This window comes from Lepus europaeus, chromosome 16 (genome assembly GCF_033115175.1).
Source record: "Lepus europaeus isolate LE1 chromosome 16, mLepTim1.pri, whole genome shotgun sequence".
Classification (NCBI taxonomy): Eukaryota; Metazoa; Chordata; class Mammalia; order Lagomorpha; family Leporidae; genus Lepus; species Lepus europaeus.
The window spans coordinates 24407097-24428330 of record NC_084842.1 but is presented as its reverse complement, the minus strand read 5'-3'; the positions used below and the strand labels follow the sequence as shown (position 1 = coordinate 24428330).

The 21234-nt window shown below is 45.1% G+C and overlaps 1 protein-coding gene across 5 annotated transcripts in view; it reads right to left on the bottom strand.

Moving 5' to 3' along the window:
* FAT1 (FAT atypical cadherin 1) overlaps positions 1 to 20875 on the bottom strand; it is a 125735-nt gene extending 104860 nt beyond the window's left edge. For 3 of the 5 annotated variants that reach the window (XR_009868171.1, XM_062212777.1, XM_062212780.1), the window contains exons 1-2: positions 20519 to 20875; positions 1945 to 5230 (exon numbers count right to left, since the gene is read on the bottom strand). Coding sequence is in view for 4 of the 5 variants with exons in the window: in XM_062212777.1 (XP_062068761.1) it covers positions 1945 to 5212 (3268 nt within the window). In the remaining variant the exon portion in view is untranslated. Of the gene's footprint in view, positions 1 to 1944; positions 5231 to 17962; positions 18049 to 20518 lie in introns of those variants that run through there. The other 2 variants (XM_062212779.1, XM_062212778.1) reach the window with 2 other exon arrangements.
* Between the last annotated feature and the right edge of the window lie 359 nt (positions 20876 to 21234).

The window sequence follows — 21234 nt, the reverse complement described above, 5'->3', positions numbered from 1 at the left end:
TGAACTGTCCCTACTTTTCTTCATCTTACAGACACCTCTCCACACTGCCCGAGACATTAGATAAACTTCAAGTAAAAAAAAAAAAAAAATGCATACCTGATTTTAGCATTTCTACTGCACAAAACAAACAGATTTTTCCTAACCAATTCTTCACTATGACCAACTGTCCTGCCAAGATTCTCTAAGATAACTCGGACTGACAATTCCACTGCCAGAAATCATTTCATAGTGCATACCAGCCCACTATATGTCACTTTTATTCAATTTTGAAAACCATGTAAACATAAACCTACCATATACTACATGTCTTCCTCTGTAAAGCAAGGTCCACAGAATAAAAATCGACACTTCTAGCTTCTCTTTCACCTTTAAATATCAATATTTTTACAAATTCCTGAAAGTTTCTTATACATGTTCCTATTGTACTGCCTATAATCCTAACACCCTCCCACACCCGCCCTAAAATTACTACTGGAAAAGTTTGGTACCCCCTTTTAGCTCTGAAAACCACCATAGATCTATTTCAGGACATTGCCTTCTTTGGTTGGTTGGTTGGTTTTTTCTTAGCAGTAAGAATAACCCAATTCCTTATATTTATAGGCAAAAAATACTAGCTTCTAAATGATTCCTCAAAAAGCAAGCATAAAAAAAAGCATTCTTCACTTGAGAGAAAAAACCCAAAAAGCAGTGTTCATATAATTTGTCATGAAGGGAATGTAAATTAACATTTTTGGTTCTATTTTCTGTCTCATGTCTAACTTGTAACAGTTTTTTTGTAAGCTTTTCAAACCTACTTTGGAAAACAGAAGAAAAAAAGCAGCAGGACTAATTATTCCTAGAAAATTTACCAAAATACAGTATAGTTTCAGCTTCAGTTGCTAAATTTCGGGTATTTCTCTTTATGCTGACATTGCTGCTGAAAATCCTTATTCACATAAATTAATACGCATTAATTTATCTTTTTCTTTTAACATTTACTGTACAGCTTCGATGTGCCATCCCCTTTTTGCTAGTTGCTGAAAATAGATGATGCATGAGCTAAAAGCCTGCCCTGGAAAGCTCACATTCCATCCAGCAAAGTGACATGTAACTATAGTATCTGTACAGCTAGCATAAGGTATGCAAAGTGGAAAACATCACACACTCTAGCATGAGAGATGTTCTTGGAGGTCCTGTTTTTACAACTCCATTCTAGGTGAAACAGTATCATAACAAGGTAGTACTACCATTTCCAAAAGATATGAATCTAACATGTGCCAGGATCTTTCCCATGGTTCTTCATTTTATGCTCCCATACACTTAGAGTAATTTTAAGTATCCCCATTTATAGATGAAGAAAGTTTTAAGAAGTATTGACCTTGTCCAAGATCATGAATTAACAACTCAAAGAGCCAGGATTCAAGTCAGAATTTTTCAGTTCAACAATCCCTTGACCTACATCTGCCTCTCAAACAAAACCTGAAGGAGGTACTAGGTAAAACAGATCATATTACTGAAGTTTTAGCAAATAACCTTTTCTTGTGTGCACTGCCCAATTTTGCAGGTGTGCAATAACCTCTGGATGGCATGCCAGGTGGCGGTCGTGACTGTTCCAAGCATAACCTTGCAAATCATCCAGCTTGAAAAATATCAGGACTTCTCAATCAAACCACAGTGCTGCTGATAATATAAAGTAGAAACCTAGAGATTAGCACCTATGGTAATAATTTCATATTTCCCTGGTATTTTATACATTTTATGCCACTTAACATTCATGCTCCTTTGGCTCCATCTTCATGGCTTCCTACCAGTAAACATCCTCCATAGAGCAACGGGATAAAAAGCATGCACATGCATTTCTATACCATGCCCTATCAGAGACCAAGTGGGACTTCTGAATATACTAACAAGACAGGTGTGTGAAAAATGAGAGGAAGTATTAACCAGAGAAAATAAGAAGCTTACCTGTTTCTTCATCAATCCTGAAAACACCAACACCAGAACCATCCCTAATGGAGTAGCGGACCTCCCCGTCTCTTCCTGTGTCCTCATCGTGAGCCGACACAGTCATTACTGACGAACCAATAGGAACATCTTCCTTCACTATGCCCTTTTCCACAAAGCTGGAAAACACTGGTGGGTGCAGGTTCTCATTCACATCAATGACCTCAACTTCAACATAGCAAGTGGAAGACAGAGAAACTGGCTTCCCTTTGTCTTTGGCCCTCACGGTGAGATTATAGACTTGCTTCTTCTCAAAGTCCAGTTGCTGGATGATTCTAACTGCTCCACTGAGCTTGTCAACATCAAAGTGTCCTTCTCCATGGTCCATAAGAGTGTATCTCACCTGACTAGACTGACCTACATCAGGATCATAGGCTTCTAACCACATGATTATGGTTCCTTCTGGGAGATCCTCTCGAACTTTCACCCGGTAATTAGGGGGAATAAACTTAGGTGGGTTGTCATTAACATCTTCTAGTGAGACTTTCAAAAGCACAGTGGAAAACAGCTGGGGTTCCTCTTTGGCTTGATCCCTAGCTTCAATTTTTAAGTAGTGCACATGTTGTACTTCACGATCCAAAGGGCGCACAATTTTAACAACACCAGTTGTGCTGTCAATTGAAAACTTATCTGTGTCTGTAAGAATAGAGTATGTCACATGTCCATTGGGGCCTAGATCTTTATCAGTGGCTTCAACCTGGATGATTTCACTGTTGACCTCTTTGTCTTCGCTCACTTCAACAAAATAGCTCTCCTGTAAAAACTCGGGCGGATTATCATTGGCATCCAGAACTATGATATCTAGAAGATGCCAAGCGGCCTTTTGTGGTATACCAAGGTCATAGACAGTAATATTCAGGGTATATCTGTCTGTTGTTTCACGGTCAAGTGGAGATAAAATTTTTAACATTCCTGTTTCCATGTCAATAATGAAGCAGCTATCCTCATTTCCTCCAGAAATAGCATAGACCAGTTTGCCATTGAAGCCAGAGTCAAGGTCAGTGGCATTCATGAAAATTATACTGGAACTCAAGGGATGGTTCTCCTTTACCTTTATAGCACTTGGAAGAGTACTTCTGAACTGAGGTGCATGAGCATTGACAGAATGAGAATCAAAGAAAATATCCTCAGCTTCCCCTTGGTTGTGTAATTTATTTGCCTGCAGCAGCTTTTCTGCTAGCATTTTGGCAACACCAGTCTCTTCACACTGCAAGTTTACTAGCTTACGACTGGCAGCCACAGTTATGTTGATATATAATGGTGTGGCAAAATTTTCTCCATCTGTAGCTGTAATTCTCAGACTGTGAAAAGACACCTTTGTACCTAAGCCATCCATTAGTGACTGTTTTAATGATAAAACTCCAGAGTTGGCATTTAAGCTAAACAAATCTAGTTCATTTCCAGCTTCAATCTGGTATCGTACCAACTGAAGTTCATCAGCATCAATAGCAGAAACAGTGGTGATCTGCTCGCCCACGCCTAGATCCCTGGGAATCGTTCCTTCACAATTTATTTTCTCAAACAAGGGTGTGTTATCATTCAGGTTATTCAGCGTAATCGTAGCAAGAACTTCAACTTCTCGGCGGTATGGCAAGCCCCAGTCTGATGCTCGGATCCTTAGAGTGTAAACCCGAGGCATCAGTTCATAGTCCAGGTTTTCGGAAGTACTCACAGCACCAGTGAAGTGATCGATCACAAATGGCACATGATTTACATTTGCAATGCTGTAAGTCACATACCCATTCTCACCTTCATCAGGGTCTACAGCACTCACGCTCATGACAGTGGTACCAACAGGCGCATTCTCATCAAAAGATGCTTTGTATGCCGTCTGGGTAAATTCAGGGGGGTTGCTGTTTGCACCTAAGACTTTAACCAAAACTCTGGTGGAGGCTTTCCTGTCACTTGTTGTTATTTCAAGTTCAAAATGGGAAGCCTGCTGTCTTTTAACTGGTTCCAAAATGGAAACCAGACCAGTGTTGTGATTTAAACTGAATTTAGCTTTTCCAGGTGTACTTTTAAAAACATACCTCAAGTGCGGATAACTGGGAATTGCTTTAACAAGGACCACAGGTGTGTTGGGAGGAGCAAATTCACTGATTTCTGCTCTGTAAACATCCTTTTCAAACTTGACTGGCCCAGCTCTGAAGTGTGGAGAAGTCACATGGATCACTTTCACAGAAGAGAACTGGGGAGGAGTTCCTTTATCTTTAGCCTGTAGCGTCAGATTGTAGCCATAAGGATGACTGTCCCAGTCAACGCCGCCCACAGCTTTGACTTTATATTCTTTACTCCCTGGATAGGATCTCACTGTTCTAAATTGTTGGAGAAGGTCACCTGCCACAATACTTAATGAAGCTATTTCCCCATTGGCACCCTGATCACAGTCATCCACTGTTACAATTGCGTATGTTGGGTCACTGTCCAGTTCTGATGGTGACAAAGTCACTGCTGTTATCACGGGAGCACATTCATTGGCCTGCTCTACATGAACTGTTAGCTTGGCCATGCTGCTGATACCACTGCTACCATACAATTTCATTCCTCGGTCCACAGCAAGGATTTCCATCTCATACAGCTTGGTCTCTAGATAATCAAGTCTACCAGTTAAGACCACTGCACCACTGGTTGGGTGAATAGCAAACATGTCAGTTCGGTCTTTGAAACTATAGTAAAATTCTCCATTAGTTCCTATGTCTGCATCAGTGGCACTGACTCTTGCAATACTGGTCCTTATAGCTGTGTTTTCAGGTAAAGAAACACTGTAAGAGGTGGGTGAGAACAATGGTCTCAAGTCGTTTGTATCCAACACTTGCACCCTAACCTTTGTTCGTGCTTCAGCATTGCTATTTTTTTCAACTGCTTTAACTATCAAGTTATAATGGTCTTTCACTTCTCTATTAAGAATAGCTGTATTTCCTCCTTTGGTCCTTATTCTTAGAAAGCAAAAGTCTCCGAGCACGTACTCTTCAGCTTTGAACAGGTTTTCATTGTCTCCTGAAACAATTTTGTACCTTAATTCCCACAGTGGATTTGTAATGTAAACACCCATCTTCACAGAATGCCCGACGTAGGTTTTAGCCGCGGAGTTCTCATGCACAGTGACATTGTACTGAAAATGTGTAAACTGTATAGGAGGAGGCTCTTCAAGTCTTTGGCTCCCATCACCGTCTCCAAAATGTTGGAGCAGGAGGAGCAGAAGCAGAAGCAAGGCCAAATGTCTCCCCATTGCTCAACTCTCAGGAGTCTAAAACAGAAGAAAGAAATAAGAATTATTACTTTGGGGAAATAAAGCAAGCACAAGAGGAACAAATTGTTCTAAAGCTTGCATTGTCATAACGCATTTTCCATTTATATAGAATATGAATAACTGAAATGGTTTGGGTTTTTTTTCTGGTTTCCAATATAACTTTCAGTACTAACATATCTAAACATTACTAAGTTTAATACAATCCTTTTTTCTTTTTTGAAGGACTCAAGTTCCTGTTTTCCAAATCTGAATAACTGAAGAATCATAACAAACAGCAAAAACTGCCACTGTAAATTGTATTTTTATACTTAAATCTTCAAGGTAAACAGCAATTGTTGAAGAGCTGTAGACAACGACCTTATTCAAGAGCTTACAAACTTAAGACCACCACCATACTATGAGCATCCAAAGCTTCTAACAAACAACTTAGGGAGAAATTAAAAACTCAACAGTGGTTTTATACAGCTCCCTGTAATGAAAAACTTACAAGCTCATTTCAAAATTTATCCTGCAGTTTTATTATTTCTTTGTAAGAATGATTAAGCTTACTTTCTACATAAAGGTGTACTGTCTCATTAGCCCTTGATACACCTATCTAAAGGTAATATAATAAGCCTATTGTTGTTTGATAGTGAAGTAATTTTTGAAACATCAGTATGAACCCTTCCTCCCCAAATACATCATTTTACAATAGGAAAACCTGAAGTCTGCAGTCAGATGGCAAAGTTTTGCCCTCTAAGTCAAGCAAATCTTACCAACGGTATCAATGTTTTACACCACTGCTGTCAACAACCAGTTGCATATGGACAGTCCCCTGTCTTCGGAGCACTGAACAACCTGTCACCCCGGACCAGGCCCTACCCCCATTAGAAGATAGGACAGACACACACACACAAGTTAAATCATTAAGCTAATATACATAAAGGGTCAAACCTGTGTAGAAAAGAGGCAGATACTGCAGGAAGTCAGAGGGTGGCTTGGGAAGGAAAGCGGGAAACTAAAGAGCAAGATTCCTTTAACAAGTGGGATGCTAGACAAAGTCCGCAGGGCTGAGGCCTGGCCAGAGGAGCAGGCCAATTACTTTCACACCAATTGTCCTCTCTGAGGCCAAACACTTCATCCTGTAAATCAACTGCAGCTTCACAAAGCTCCCAGCTCTGTCAGCAGAGGACAGCACCATACCCTTGCAAAAGCAACTCTCAAATTAATATTCACTAAATGTGGAAACTACCAAAGGTGAAGGGAACAGCAGACTGGAGGGCTGGCTTAACAGCCAGGTTGAAATTAGAACAGCAACATTAATTTACAGTATTTTAACTCAGCTACTGCCAACTTTGCCCCATTAGTCATTTCATTAGAGGGGGGTAAAAAGACCTGATATGCTTAAAGCAGTCAGAAGCTTAATTGATATTGAATCACATTCAAGTTGGGCACCCTAATTTGTTCTTAGGCCATCGTGCTTTTTCCTAAGGAGATAAAAGTCAGAAAATTGGACAGATTTTTGTTAGGCCTCTTGGGGAACAATTTTCACTTAAAATAAAATTTTCTCCCAAAACTTTCTCTATAAATATTTCAAGCTGGTCAGAAGTTCTAATATGCAAGGAAATTTGAGTATTTTAAAATGATCTGAAAATTTTAACAAGGGAAAAGTTCAATTCATTTTAGCCAACAGGCATAAATAACCTGCTATCATTCAGCACCCTGCTAGGTACATGCAGTTAAAGAAAATACATGTAAGAAAATTATTGGGGGCAAGTGCTGTGGTGTAGCTGGTAAAGCCACCACCTGCAGTGCCTGCATCCCATATGGGTACTGGTTCTAGTCCCAGCTGCTCCACTTCCAATCCAGCTCTCTGCTATGGCCTAGGAAAGCAACAGAGGATGGCACAAGTCCTTGGGCTCCTGCACCCGTGTGGGAGACCTGGAAGAAGCTCCAAGCTCCTGGCTTCAGATCAACACAGCTCCAGCTGTTGCACTCATTTAGCGAGTGAACCAGCAGATGGAAGACACCTCTCTGTCTGTCTCTCTCTCTCTCTCTCTCTCTCTCTCTGCCTCTCTGTAACTCTGCCTTTCAAATAAATAAATTAAAAAAAGAAAATGTTTGAAAGAACTTTATAAAGATGATGTTAAACAAGCACTGCCTTTTCCTTGGAGTGACAGATCATGTTTTAAGGGATATTATTACTATTGTCCAATTCACAACAAACTATTACACAAGATTCTTGCAAGCACTGAAAATAGTGCACACATGTGCATAATATTTGGATCTGTTAAATCATGGACAGGAAAATTCTGACCAGACCCATTAACAGTAGTCACTTCCAGAAGACAGGAATAGGTAACAGGTGGTTGGAGGAATGCTTATATTGCATTTTGCTATCTGAAATTTTTGGCCTAAGTATATGTTACCTTTATCATTCACTCACTCCTTTCATCAACTACTTAATTCCTTCAACAAACACTTCATGACCACCCACTATGTACCATTCTAGATGTTTGAGATTCAAAAATGAACTAAATTATCAACAAGTTCTGGTGATAGACATACACACACACACACACACACTGACACTGTATCAGAGTGGCAAAGGTCACTCTGGCACCTACATGGAAAAGACAAGTGCAGGGCAGCAAGGGCAAAATCTGGAGGGAGACTAATCTGCAATAATACAGAGGACAGACTGTGAAGGCAAGGGTTGCTCAGCACAGAGAATGCAGTTGCCAGGGACTGAGGGGAAGTCTGCTCGAGGATCAGGTTGTAGGGGGTGAGAGCAGGAGTTCTGAAAACTCAGTGAAGAAGAAAACATGAAGCAGGGCATAGAGACTGTGGTCAGGAGCCTGAAGGAAAGACAGACCCCCAAATTCAAAAGAACCAGGACTTCTCAACCTCAGCACCACCAGTATTTGTGGCAGACTCTTCTTAGATGCTTTGGAACACTGCGGGATGTTTAGCATTACTCCTGGTCTCCACCCAGTAAAAGCATGTAACATCTCCCCTACCCCTTGCCCCAGTTCTAACAACTAAAAGTGTCTCCAGACATTGCCAAATGTCTTCTAGGCGCAAAATCACCCCCCCCCCCCCCCCCGTGGAGAAGCAATGGGTTGGAGAAGCTGGAGAACAGGGAAGGGGAGAGCCGTAAGGATGGGGAACAGAAGCCAGGACAGATCATGAAGGGGGTTCTTTTTAAAATAAATCATTTTATTTTAGATCAGCTTTACAGTTACAGAAAGTTGCAGTCTCCCCCACTGTTAACACATTAGTATCATATATATATGTGAAAACCAATAAACCAATATTGATACAGTATTAACTGAAGTCCAAGCTTTACTCAGATTCCTCAGATTTTTACCTAATATCCATTTCCTATCTCAGTGTCCCATCCCAGATACCATACTGCATTTAGCAACTGCATCTCCTTAGACTTCTCTGGATTGTAAATTCCTGAGATTTCCCTTGTTTTTAAACAGGCTTGCCAGTTCTGAGTGCTAAGCAGCTACTCTGTAGAAGGTTCCTCCTACAAAATACCCCTCAATTGGAATCTGTCTTCTTTCTCGGGATTACACTGTATTTGGGGAAGGAAGATCAGAGGGGTAAAGTGTCATCTGCATCTCATCCCATCAAGGGATATATCAACAGGAATCACGTAGACCCTGACCTTGATCACCTGACTGAGGTACTGTCTGTCAAGTTGCTCCACAGTCAAGTTACCCCGCTTCCTTCCCTTCTGTAGTGGACTCTTTTAGAAGGCAGTCACTAGCTGCGGACTCACGCTACACAAATTATTCAGAATTCTTTTACAAGGCTGACTTGTCTAGTCTCTTCACTGACTCAAACATCTCTCAAAGACTGGTACAGACTCACGGATGAAAGGTGATGTTTAGGACTTTGGATTTTAGTACAAATAAACTGAGAACGCACTAGAGGATTTTGAACGGGAAGGATATTATCTACCTGGAGTGGGAAAAGGTCAGTCTGGTATCTGTGTGGAGAAGACAAGTGCAGGGCAGCAAGGGCATATGCTGGAGGGAGACTAACCTGCAATAATAGAGAGATTGTAGAGGGAAGGGCCGCTCAGCACAGAAAATCCTGCTGCCAGGGACTGAGGGGAAGTCTGCGGGAGGACCAGGTTGTAGGGATTGAATAGGAGTTCGGTTTAGGACAAGATAAGCTGGAAATGCATACTGGATATCCAATGGAAGACTCTGTGGGCAGTTAGATGGGTGGGAGAGTTCCAGCGTGCAGATATAAATTTTAGAGCTGTCAGAATATAGATGATGATATTTAGAACCATGAAACTGAATGAGATCACTGAAGAGAGCACAGAGAAGAAAAGGAAGCCAAGGACAGGCCATTGTTGTTCTCCAGGAGTTGAAAGCAGAAGAAGGGAGACAGAATAGCCCCTGAGCCTGGTGAGGGGACAGGGGTGTGATAAGGCACAGCAAGTAATTTGAAAAGCCTAACATCAGACGTTGGAAATGACTCAAATACTGGTTGCAGAAAGGCCCCAGACAACCACCTCCCCGGTCATAAAGAAAATGCCCATCGTGTCAGATCATAGCAGCTTCCAACCACAGCTCCTGCCACCTCCACGTGTCCCCCACAACTAGATTCCCAAGCACCCCAACCACCTCCCACAATCCACCCAACACAGTCCTCCTGGGACACATCACAGCTGGAACAAACTTCCTAGGTGACATTCATAACCAAACCTCTTAAAATTCAGAGTTCACTCTGCAAACTTGGCTAACACAATGACACTATAATTAGAACTAGTAAATGCATTCTTTTGATTAGAAAAAGTCCATTTTTTAACAGATAGTTATTAACCGTATAGTAAAGTAACTAATAACTTTGTGATCTCAGGTTTCACCAGAAAACATCATGACCAGAACTAAGGCTGTTACTCTATGTAAAACCAACACTACAGCTCAAGTAAAGAGAAGACACTAACAACATTTCATCTAAAAACTGTTATTATCTAGAGTTCACGCTTATGAAAATGAAACTCCAAACACCACTTTAGCCAAGAGCTACATTTTGATATTTAGAAGGTGATCACACTCCTTTTAACTCAAGAGTAATTTGGGATTTCTAAAATACATTTTCCAAAGTGAAAACAAAGAGTGTTTACTTAGTTCAGTCTTTAAGGAAAAAACAGCCTCAGGTCAAAAGCTTCAACATCTTTAGCACAGATTTCTGAAAATTCATAAATTCAAGAGAAAAACATTTTTCTAACAAAAATCAGATAGTAATACCCTCATATTTCTTCATCACGGAGGCCTTCATGAGAAATGTACCAATTCTGCGACTGCACAATCTTCACAAAACAATGGAGCCCAGCATTCAGATCTAAAGCTTCCGCTTCAGAAGTGTCTCAGTGATTCAGAGAGAAAGCAGGTGGCACACAGCATCACGCGAGGCATGGATTGATTCTGTTACACGTTGCTTATTCAATTTTAGGTCATAAGTCACTGTACCTCTCTACATAAAAGGGAAACACACAACTTTTCACTCCACGTAATAAAAATGACCACAATCTAAAAAACTTTGTGTTGGGGTGAACATCATGGCACAGCAGGCTAAGCCACGGCATGGGATGCCCATTGCACTTCCATTTCAGCTTCCTGCTCATGTGCCTGGGAAGCAGCAAATGAAGGCTAAGTCCCTGCCATCCAGATGTTGCTTCTGACTCCTGGCTTTAGTCTGGATTAGCCCCAGCTTGCATGGCCTAGTCACAGCTGTTGCAGCCATTTGGGGAGTGAACCAGCAGATGGAAGATTCTTTCTGTCTCTCCTCTCTCTCTGTCATTTTCAAATAAATAATGGCTTCTAAAAACCATTTAATAAAAGTGGAAAAAAAACCTCTATTGTATCTTCCTAAGCCTGTTTGTTACAGCCATAATCAATTCATAACTTCCGGATAACAAATGAAAAAAAAAAAAAAACACCTTTCATTTTTCTAGCAAATTACAATACCAAGCCAGCACTTTTAAGAGCTTTCATTCCATGTCGAAAAACTAATGAGCAGATTCTGCTCATTTTCATTAGTGCATAGCAATTCTTTTTAACCCATCTTAATAGGATTTTCAGTATAGGGTGGAGCCATGAACCTAGAAACTGAAGTGCAGTCTTAGACTTAGGATATATCATTTAATGACTTCTGGTAACTACATATGTCTTGTTAGTTATGACTGGAACTGCAATAAGTGTGATGACTCTAGCAGGATTAATTTAAATATTGCCTTGGACAGAACAACTGATTGAGTTAATCCTGAGAACGATTTTCACGCAACTGATACCAACAGTGGGGAACTACAAATTTGACTTTTTCAGAACTTAAAATGCAAACATCTACGTGATTTCATCCATCCAAAATAAAATTTTAAAGGCTTTCTCGCTCCTAAGAAATTTAAATGTTCTAATTTCTTTTTTTAATAGTTTTTATTTACTTATTTATTTTTGTCTACTTGAAAGAGACAGAGATTGAGATCTTCCATCTACTGGCCAGGGCTACGCCAAGCCAAAGCCAAAAACCTAGAACTATATCTGGTTCTCCATGTTGGGGCAGAAATTCAAATATGTGAGCCATCATCTGCTGCCTCCCAGGAATGTTAGCAGAATACAAGGCTGGAAACAGAGCAGTCAGAACTTGAATGCTGCTCCGTTACAAGTGGTTTAATCTGCTGTGCCATGACACCTGATTCTGTCCTAATTTCTAAATTATCTCTCTATAAAATCTAATTTACTTACTACATGAGCCTATTAAACTTGTCTTTTACAACAGGTTGAAAATCCCTAATCTGAAAATCCACAACCTGGAATGCTCCAAACTCTGTTAACTTATTGAGTGGTAACATAATGCAACAGTGGAAGATTCTACAACCATGAAACTTTCGTTTCATGCACAAAATTACTAATCATATTATATAAAATTCTGAAACAAATTTAGTATCCAGACGTGGGTCCCATACCCAAGATTCTCATTACATACATGCAAATATTCCCTAATCAGAAAAAATCTGAAATCTGAAAACCTTCTGGGGCCCCAGGCATTTCAGGAAAGGGACACTTCACCTACATGATGAAGATGACTGTTTTTAGTTTTTCTGCAGTCTCGTGACATAAAAGACAAGACAGGTAAAGAGGAGCCGGCACTGTGGCATGGTGGGTTAAGCTGCTGTCTGCAGTGTCAGCATCCCATATAGGAGCCCGCCTGTGTCCCGGCTGCTCCACTTCTGATCCAGCTCCGCGCTAATGCACCTGAGAAGGCAACAGAGGATGCCCCAAGTCCTAGAGCTCCTGCATCCACATGGGAGACCCAGAAGGACCTCCTGGCTTCAGATCCGCTGCAGTCGGTTGGGGAGTGAACCATCGGATGGAAGACCTCTCTCTCTCTCTGCCTCTCTTTCTCTCTCTGTGTAACTCTGACTTTCAAATAAATAAATAAATCTTTAAAAAAAAAAAAAAAACAACACTATCCACTTCTTCCATGCCCAAATTAGTAAGGTCCTATTATAGGTCAAATTATGCTCCCTGTGTATTTTAGTACACAATAACCATTCCACTAAATAATGGATTGGGAATGTGACTGTCCATGTATAGTAAGAAAACAGAAGTCATCAGGTACAAAGTCTCTCATCTTCTTTCCTCTCCTTAAAATAGTCTTTTCATCTATTCTTTCCTGGCCTTCTACCTCTATCCTCACTATAAATAAAGACATCCTTCATGCCATAAAATTCTGCCTCTCCTGTAGCTCTTCTCTCCTAAATCATTCTCAAACTCAAACAACTTTAGCAACCCTCTCTATTGCCACTTTCTGCTGAGTCTACACACACAAATAAGTTCTTCCCTACTTAAAAATAAACAAACTGTGATTTCCTTCAAACTAACACTCTATTTGTCTCTTTCTAATATTGGCAAAGGTCTAAAAAAAAAAAAACCAGGAGTCTCTCAGCACCATTTTTACTTCCCTAGAGCTCCTTGTCCTCTGAAAACACTTCCAGGCTCAACATCTCCATACAGCTCCTCAGCTCCATCCTGGCAAGAGCCGCTGTGCTCTGGTATCACAAGTTAACTTCAGCTCACACAACCTGTGCTCTGTGCTCATTCTCCTCGACTGGACACTACAGTCCACACAACTCACCCCCCTCCCCAGCACCCTCGGGTCTTGTCGATTGTCAGAGACCACCTAAAAACAAAGAAGCAACCACACCATGTGCAGAATGAATGGCACTACGTTTTCCCGGTTCTCTGCAATATTCTAGCCAAGTTCCTTCTCCATCAAGTTTGGTACTGACCAACCTCTGACTTCCAACTCTTCCTGTGCATGCATATTGGAAGAACTCATCTACTCTGCCCCAATCCCAATCCCAATCCCAGCTGTACCCTCCCTGTATCCTGTAACAACCTCATTTCTCCCAATTCTCTACAGCAAAATAACAGCTCTTCCACTGTACTCTACAACTCCAGTGAAGGGTTTTACTACTTCCCAAGTCACTCAAGTTTTCAATCTAAGAAGACAGAAGGGAAGGAGCTGGGAGACTACAGGCCTGGGACCCAGTCCTGCTTTATCACTAATCAACCATATAAATTCAAGGAACTTACTTAATCCTGTAAACTCTACTTCTATGAGAAATTGAAAGCTGGGCTAAAATCTTCTCAGCTTCCTACCATCCCCACATCTCTCCCAAACTTCACAGTTTCTATGATCTTTAATTCCTACCTGCCAACCCTCCAGTTATCTAGTCTTAATATTTTTTCTTTCTCAATTTCTCAAAATTTTTCCATTTCTGCTGCTACCATGTAGTTCATGTAAATTTTTTTGGGTACTGTACTTTAACAGTCTTGTGGTATTCCTACTTTCTGGGACCCATCTGTGATTCAAGTGTGTTTCCCAGTTTGAAAATATTAGTAACGCCCCTTAACTGGCTTATGAAGTATATTCTTCTTAGTTTCGTATTAAAGATCTTTGATAATGTGATTTCTGCTTTCCTGATCTACTTCCACTATTATTCCTATTTCAAACCTAAAATGCTATATCCTTACAGGCTTGCACCAAGTACAGCAACCAAGCTGTCTTGAGCCAACAACACCACCCAGTGGTGGAAGCCTTAAACTGATGTAACCTGTCTGCCCCCTACCTTTGGAAGGATAACACAAATGTAACTACAGTATTTTATCTTTTCCTGCCTTCCATCCCTCACATGCAGCTGTTATTTTCACGTTTCTCTTCAACATTTCCTTCTCTTCTATCCTTAACCCCTGCTCCATGGAAATCATCCTTCCTGTCTTAGAAAATAACTTCAATTAGTCACAGATTTGAATGTTATAACTAGATCAAAACAAAAAGTCCTAAGTCAAAGCAGGATTAGAGAAGCACAGATAATCAACCAACACTTTTCTTAGAGATCACACAGCATGCTTAGGTCTCTGATCTCATTTCTCTCCATCACACAAACAAGCCACACTGTGATATGTATACAACTTGCTGTGTACGTATCATTTCGTCACCCACAACCCCCCTCCTGTGAGTCCCCAGATCCACGGCTCCTCCCTCAGAGCTAATCCTAGCCTAAATCCACTGAGGTGCTAGGACAAACTATCCTGATCCTAAAGGATCTATTAGTTCACTGCCTCTAATTGTCTACTTGCCTTTCTCCCTCCAGGAATGTAAGCTCCTTGAGGGCAAGAAACAAGATTCACTCACTTCTCTGTACTGTGTCTGGAAGAGGAGATCCAGTCGTTGGTTGAATAGACAGATGGATGAAGGATTGAAAATGGAGAATGGAGGGCCTAATGCAGTAGAGGAGGGGAGACAGAGAAGGATAACAAAATAAAATAACACAGATATCTTCTTTTTTAAATATTTATTTATTTATTTGAGAAGCAGTTACAGAGAGGGAGAAACAAAAGAGAGATCTTCCATCTGCTGGTTCACTCCCCAGATGACCACAATTCTGGCAGATCTGAAGCCAGGAGACAGGAGCTTCCTCTGGGTCTCCCACGTGGGTGCAGGGGTCCTAGCACTTGGGCCACCTTCCACTGCTTTCTCAAGCCATTAGCTCTCTGCTGGATTGGAAGTGGAGCAGTTGGGACATGATCAAGAACCCACATGGGACGCCGGCGCTGCAGGCAGAGGCTCAGCCCACTATGCCATGGAGCTGGCCCCACATCTATCCTCCAATTAACAGAAAATCCAGGTGCAAGTTATAGCCCAGTGACAGCCCTGAAGAGCATTCTAATTCCCAACAGCCCAGAAAGAGGTCACCTCCACCTCCAAATGCTTCCAAATTGATGACAGGTGAGGTGCTGTCTGATTACTGTACTGGAGACCTTATCATGAAGCTCTGTGCCTTAACAGTCTATGAAGGATAAAGGCTAAACAATCCCTAATTTTCCTAAGTATTTTTTACAAGCCATTTAATTACAAACATTTCTATATACATGGTAAACTCTGAGAATTAAGCAAGAATTTAGGCAATATATTTAAATCTTGAACTGACATGAAAAGACAATTTAAAACAAACTTTAGAAACATGAAATATAAATTCTTCAACTGACTGAACATCTCTTTTAAATAAAAAGCTCCTATCAGATAACGTTCTCATTTTAAATGATGTCTATCATCTACTTCAAAAACCTCTTTCCAATATCTAATGATAAATGACACTTACAAATTGAATAATTAAGTGATGCCAAAAAGATATGAGTTTGGCTCCATCATATTTGCAATTTGGTCAAAAGCATTCCCACTCATAAAGATTAAAACACACCAAGCCCTATGGCTAGCTACTGTTAAACTAGGTCCTTCAGGCCACCAATGAGGTCATGGAGACAGTATTTAATACAACAAAGTACTGTACTAATTTCATTCGGTTTATTGATTCTAAGCAAAATCAGCCAAGGAGGTGGCAGACTTGATATGAGAACTACAACAGATTATCTCTCCGATCACCTCTACCTGTTCCATTCAAGAAATGAGTATTTCAAAGGTCATTCAGAAGCTAAGCCTCAAGACCAACACTACAAAGGCAGGGGACTAGGTGAATGAAAACAGTACTAGTTTGCACACCATTTTTGACATCTGAATTATGCACTAACATGATGAGAACTGGCAGGGACACTTCTTGTGACCATTTAAAGGATGCCAGTGAAAATACAGGTGGCCAAAATGATTCCAGGAAGCCTTCTAACCACCCCGCTTCCCTTCACAGTGACAAAGAATTTGGCTAAGTTGAGATTTTAATTTTTCAAGAAACAAGTACACAAATGCAAACCTATTCAAGTCATAACTTAGAGACAGAGCTTATTAAATGCCACCCCTGTCCGGGATAAGCTAAGAGTTACATGAATTGCTGTTGTTTTAAAAATTATACAATGATTAATTTTTACATCATGAAGCTTAAATACATAAGAAAAGGGGATACTAATCAGAGACGTCCTTCTAACACACAAAGCCAAAGCCAAACAGCAGAATTAACCGATACTAACTGGAGCAACATCTTTTCCTGAGTGGCTGATTGTGCTTAGTAACACAATCCAAAATCTGGAGTATGACGACAAACATTATCACCTAGTTTAACACGCGTTTACCTTGAAAAAGAATAACTGCAGGTCATTTGCCTTTTAAATCTTTTCCCGGTTTCAACAGGCACTGTAAATACCTATGGTTTAAAAAAAAAAAAAAATCCGCCTGCATCAAACACTAGGGATTTGCTTAACAAAAGCCACTTAATGAAACCATAGTTCAGACACATGCAAAAAAAAAAAAAAAAAGTTAACTGCATAGAAAATATTTATGAGTTTACTTTCCGAATACATACAATTGCGTCCTTGTTTCCTAAGCCTCGCAATCCACATCAGTGAGAACAGAAAAACCTTAGAGACCAGAGTCAGCTTCCCACAAGAAAAAGCAAAATCAGAAAAAAAAAAAATAGAACTTGTTAAAAAAAAAAAAAAAAAGACCATAGAAGTTTTTCTTCCACAGGCGACAAAAACGTCTGCTAACCCGCACCGTTTGCAAATGTGCAGCCCCGCAACCCATGCCCCCCACCTCTGCACCGTGCAACCAGCTGCAAGCAAAGCGCAGACGGGCACCGCTCCGGGGCACCGACCTCCGAGCCAACTCCGCGACTCCATTTCAAAGATCCCGCTCCCAGCTACCGGCCGCTGCTTTCAGCTCACCTACCCTGTGACTATTTCAGCTGGAAAGAACTCAGCCGGGAGCCACATCGGTTAAGCCATTAGCAGGCAGGAGTTGCGCCGGCTCGCAAGTTTCCGAAGCTCCGGGGCGCAGCGGAAGTTCTCGCCCGCCCGGGAGCTCCGCGCCCCGGCCGCCGCTCGGACTCCGGGCTACGACGCCAGGACCAGACCCCGCGAGGCAGGGGCCGCACCGAGCTCGGGAGCTGCCATTCCGTTCACGTCGCCCACGACCCGCCCCCCCGCTCGCTCATCCTCGCCAAGGCCAGCGCTGGACTCTCCAAGTGGGAAGCGGCCGAACCCGCACCGCCTTTCAGTCAGGCTCTTTTTCATTCGATTTTCCGGGACACCGAGAGCAGCACAGTCCTGGTCCGGACAGCCCGGAGAAGGCACCCACCGACGCCCAAGCCTGCAGCCCAGAGCAGCCACGCGCACGACTGCACACAGACCCCCGCTCCGGCCGGCCGGGCGGCGCTGCGCCCCCTCGCCTCGCCGGCTCGCTCTTACCCCCAAACTTCACTTGCAAACTTACAGCAAAGTTGCTCCGAAGCGGCGGCGGCGGCGGCTCCCTCGGGGCGCACCCTCGGCGGCCTCAGCGCGCCCCCGAGCCGGGGACGGGTCCGCCGGGGGTCTCACTGGGCCCGCACGTCCGCATGGTGTCGCCGGCCAGCGCCGCCTGCCCGCCCCGCTCGCGGCCGCCCCGGCTCGGCACCGGCGCCTCACGCTGCGCGCGCCGAGGATATCCCTCCGCCCGCGGCCACGCCTGCGAGCGCCGGCGCTCGTTTCTGCGGCGCGGAAACTCGAGCCCACTTTCCCTGCGGCGGGGTCGCGGGCGGAGGCGGCCTGCCCCGGGTCGCCGGCAGGCCCCGGGTGCCTACAGAAGCCGGCTCCGAGAGGCGGGGTGGACGCGATCAAGCGCCCGGTGCGACACCCTGAGCAATAGCTGGAAGCTCGTTCTGTTGCTGAGGGCAGTTAATGGCCAGCACAAAGTCGCGGGGGCGAGGAATTAATTTGGAATGCTCTCAGCTAGTAAAGGGAAAACTGCAGTTCCAAAAAAAAAAAAAAAAGCTAAGGCCTCAAGAAAAAGCTTTCCAGGTAGCGCTTTAGATTCTCCAGAATCTTTAGGGAATTCCTCAATCTGCATTTGAATGCCTTGGTTCCGAGTCGGCAGTTACTTGGCGGAATAGAATCTTCCACTAGGTCTCCACCGGAATGCGGGGAGATCGGAACACTTCCTCCGTCATTCCGTCTACACGACTAGCCTGGAAAAACACAAACGCTCCTCCTCACCCTCTCGGTGCAGAGCCCAGGTTAGACCCGAGCCGCTCGACCCCCGGCAGCGAACCCCAACGCTGGCCTCCGCGGGCGCCAAGGCTCCCCACGTCTGCGAGCTCGTGCCGCCTCGGGTACTCTGTCCGCCAGTGCGCCCCGATGGCCCCGGCCCACTGCGCGCCCGGGGTAACCAACAGGTCTCTGGAGAAAGGGGGACGCCCCACTCCGGGACCTCCCCGGACCGGCGTCCCGGGGGGCTCGGGGCCCATCCCCGGCGCGGGCAGCGCTCCGGGCGCCGGCTCGGCGCGGCGGCGGGGGACGCAGCCCGGAGAGCGGGGCGGGCACGACCTAGCAAAGTTTGCGCGGCTGGAACATTTTCACACGGCGAGCACAAAGGGATCCGGTTTCCCTCGGGGCCAGCGGAGGGGGCGCGAGAGCGAATTCCCTCGGCTCCCAAGTAGAGGCGGCCTCTTTCTTAAGCCATCTTAAAGAAGGTTGTAACCTCGAGCAGGCTGTGGCTGGGAAGAAGAAAGAATGCGTGCGGCGTGGCTGCGCCGGTTGGAACGTGGCGCGCTAGTCCCTGCGCCCTACGGAGACTATAGACACAAACCCACCCACCCACCCACCCAATACAAACACCACCAACCCAGGCCGCCACTGCGCACAGTGCTGCTGGAGTTACGGGTCAATTCCACGCTTGGAGCACCTGGAAAGCGAGCGGCCTTCCAAGATCTGCCGGTCTGCGCCCTTTGCCGAATACCAACTCTGGGCACCACACGGCCACAAAAGACCGCCGGCCGTGGTGGGGGGCTGGGGAGGCGGTAAGAGCTCGGAGGGGGAAAAAGTGCAAAGGTGCCAGTCCGTACCGAGAAAAATCACAGGATTTTTTTTTTTTAATGGCGCAAAAGAATTCCTGGAGAAAAATGAGCGCTGATCGTGAGGAAAGAAAGGCGCTTACTAACACTAAAATATCTGTTTAGGAATCTCGGTTTTCCAGGCTGAGAAGTCCGGTTGCCTGGAAGAAGTTGCGCTTGGTCGCCACAAGAACCGCCTGGGGCCAGGGGTGGAAATTTCAGTCGGGCTCCGCCACGATTTCACTGACCCTCCAGCCCCCAACAGCACGGCACGGAGATGCCTTTTCGGCAGCGATCGAATTACCTTCGCAGGGAAGACAGAAACGTGGCTCGGGTTCCACGTCTGTCCTTTTAAGTAGTCGACCATCAACTAACTCTGTCCGCAAGGGCCCATGCAAATGCAGGGGCAGAGGGATCGCTTCCCGACACAACAATCCTTTCCTCTAGCACCCGCCTCCGCACCCAGCACGCCCAGGCTAAATTGTGGAAAGCGTCTAAGGAACGAGCCGGGTGGGTGGCAGCGGGAGCCACGGCGATGGCCACAGAGCTTGCGCCGAGGTCCCCTGAGCACCCGGCAGGTCCAAGTTCGCTGTCCGCCAGGCACCGGGCAGAGAGCGCGCCTCCCCGGCCGTCCGGACTAGAGGGCGCTGCGCCACTGCAGATCACGCGGCCCGCGATGCGCCCTCCCAAGGCACCATTTCTATAATAAGTTACATTCCAAATAATGCACCAACAGCATCGCCTCTCAAGTTCTTGTGAGCAGTGCTCTGTGTGTATTTTATGCTTTCCAAAAGCCATGCACACGGATCTGCCGTCCCCAAGCCGTGCGCAGCCAGGGGTGCGTAGCTCCCTGGGCTGAGAGCCCCTAAGATGCACACGCTGCCCTGCCACACAGCTCTCCTAGTGTCCTGAATGCACTTTAACTTAAATACTAAAAGGCTTGCACTGAACAAAGAACTCACCGTCCAGCCGAGTCCTCGGAGGTGCGCTTTAAAGTCCCCGGCCGCCCCGTAATGCCCACGCGTTTGACTGTGTGTTACGAGCCGCGGGTGAAGTACCAACTTTGCCGCCCCCGGATCTTCAGCATATCCCCAGCCAGAGTGCGATCCGTCTGCGCTGCCCGGACCCCGGTGGTCGCATCTCCTGGGGCTTGCGACCGCGATGAAACTTGAGCCCCAAAAGGAGGCGGAAAGAGAGCGCACGAGGGCTACGGAGAGGGCCGAGGAGAAGCCAAGTTTGTCAGGACATGTCCAGGCAGCCAGCCGCCGAGTTGAGGAGTTGCGGCCGGGAGCTGCGGCGGATCAGTGCCTCCGTTCCCCACTCCCTCCCTCTTGGAGGACGGCGGGGTGAGGGGCGGTGACGTCAGCGCCCCGCCTCGCCCCCGGCTCCCCGGCGCGGCCGGGATTCTCCGGCTGGGTTGGCCTCGGCGGCAGTCGCGGCTGCGGGCGCGGAGGCTGTGGCGGACTCCCCTGCTGAAGCGGCGTCCGCGTCCGCGGCCGTCCCCACGGGGAACCGGCTGCCCCTTTCCACCCCGCCGCGTTCCCCCCGGGCTCCGCCGAGCGCCAGCGTTCCTCGAACTCAGCACCGGAGCCGCCCCGGGGCCCCGCGGGGCGCGCGCCTCGGCTTCCAGAGCCCGCGGGCAGCGTTTCCCACGCCTCGGACTGCAGGTGATGCTCTT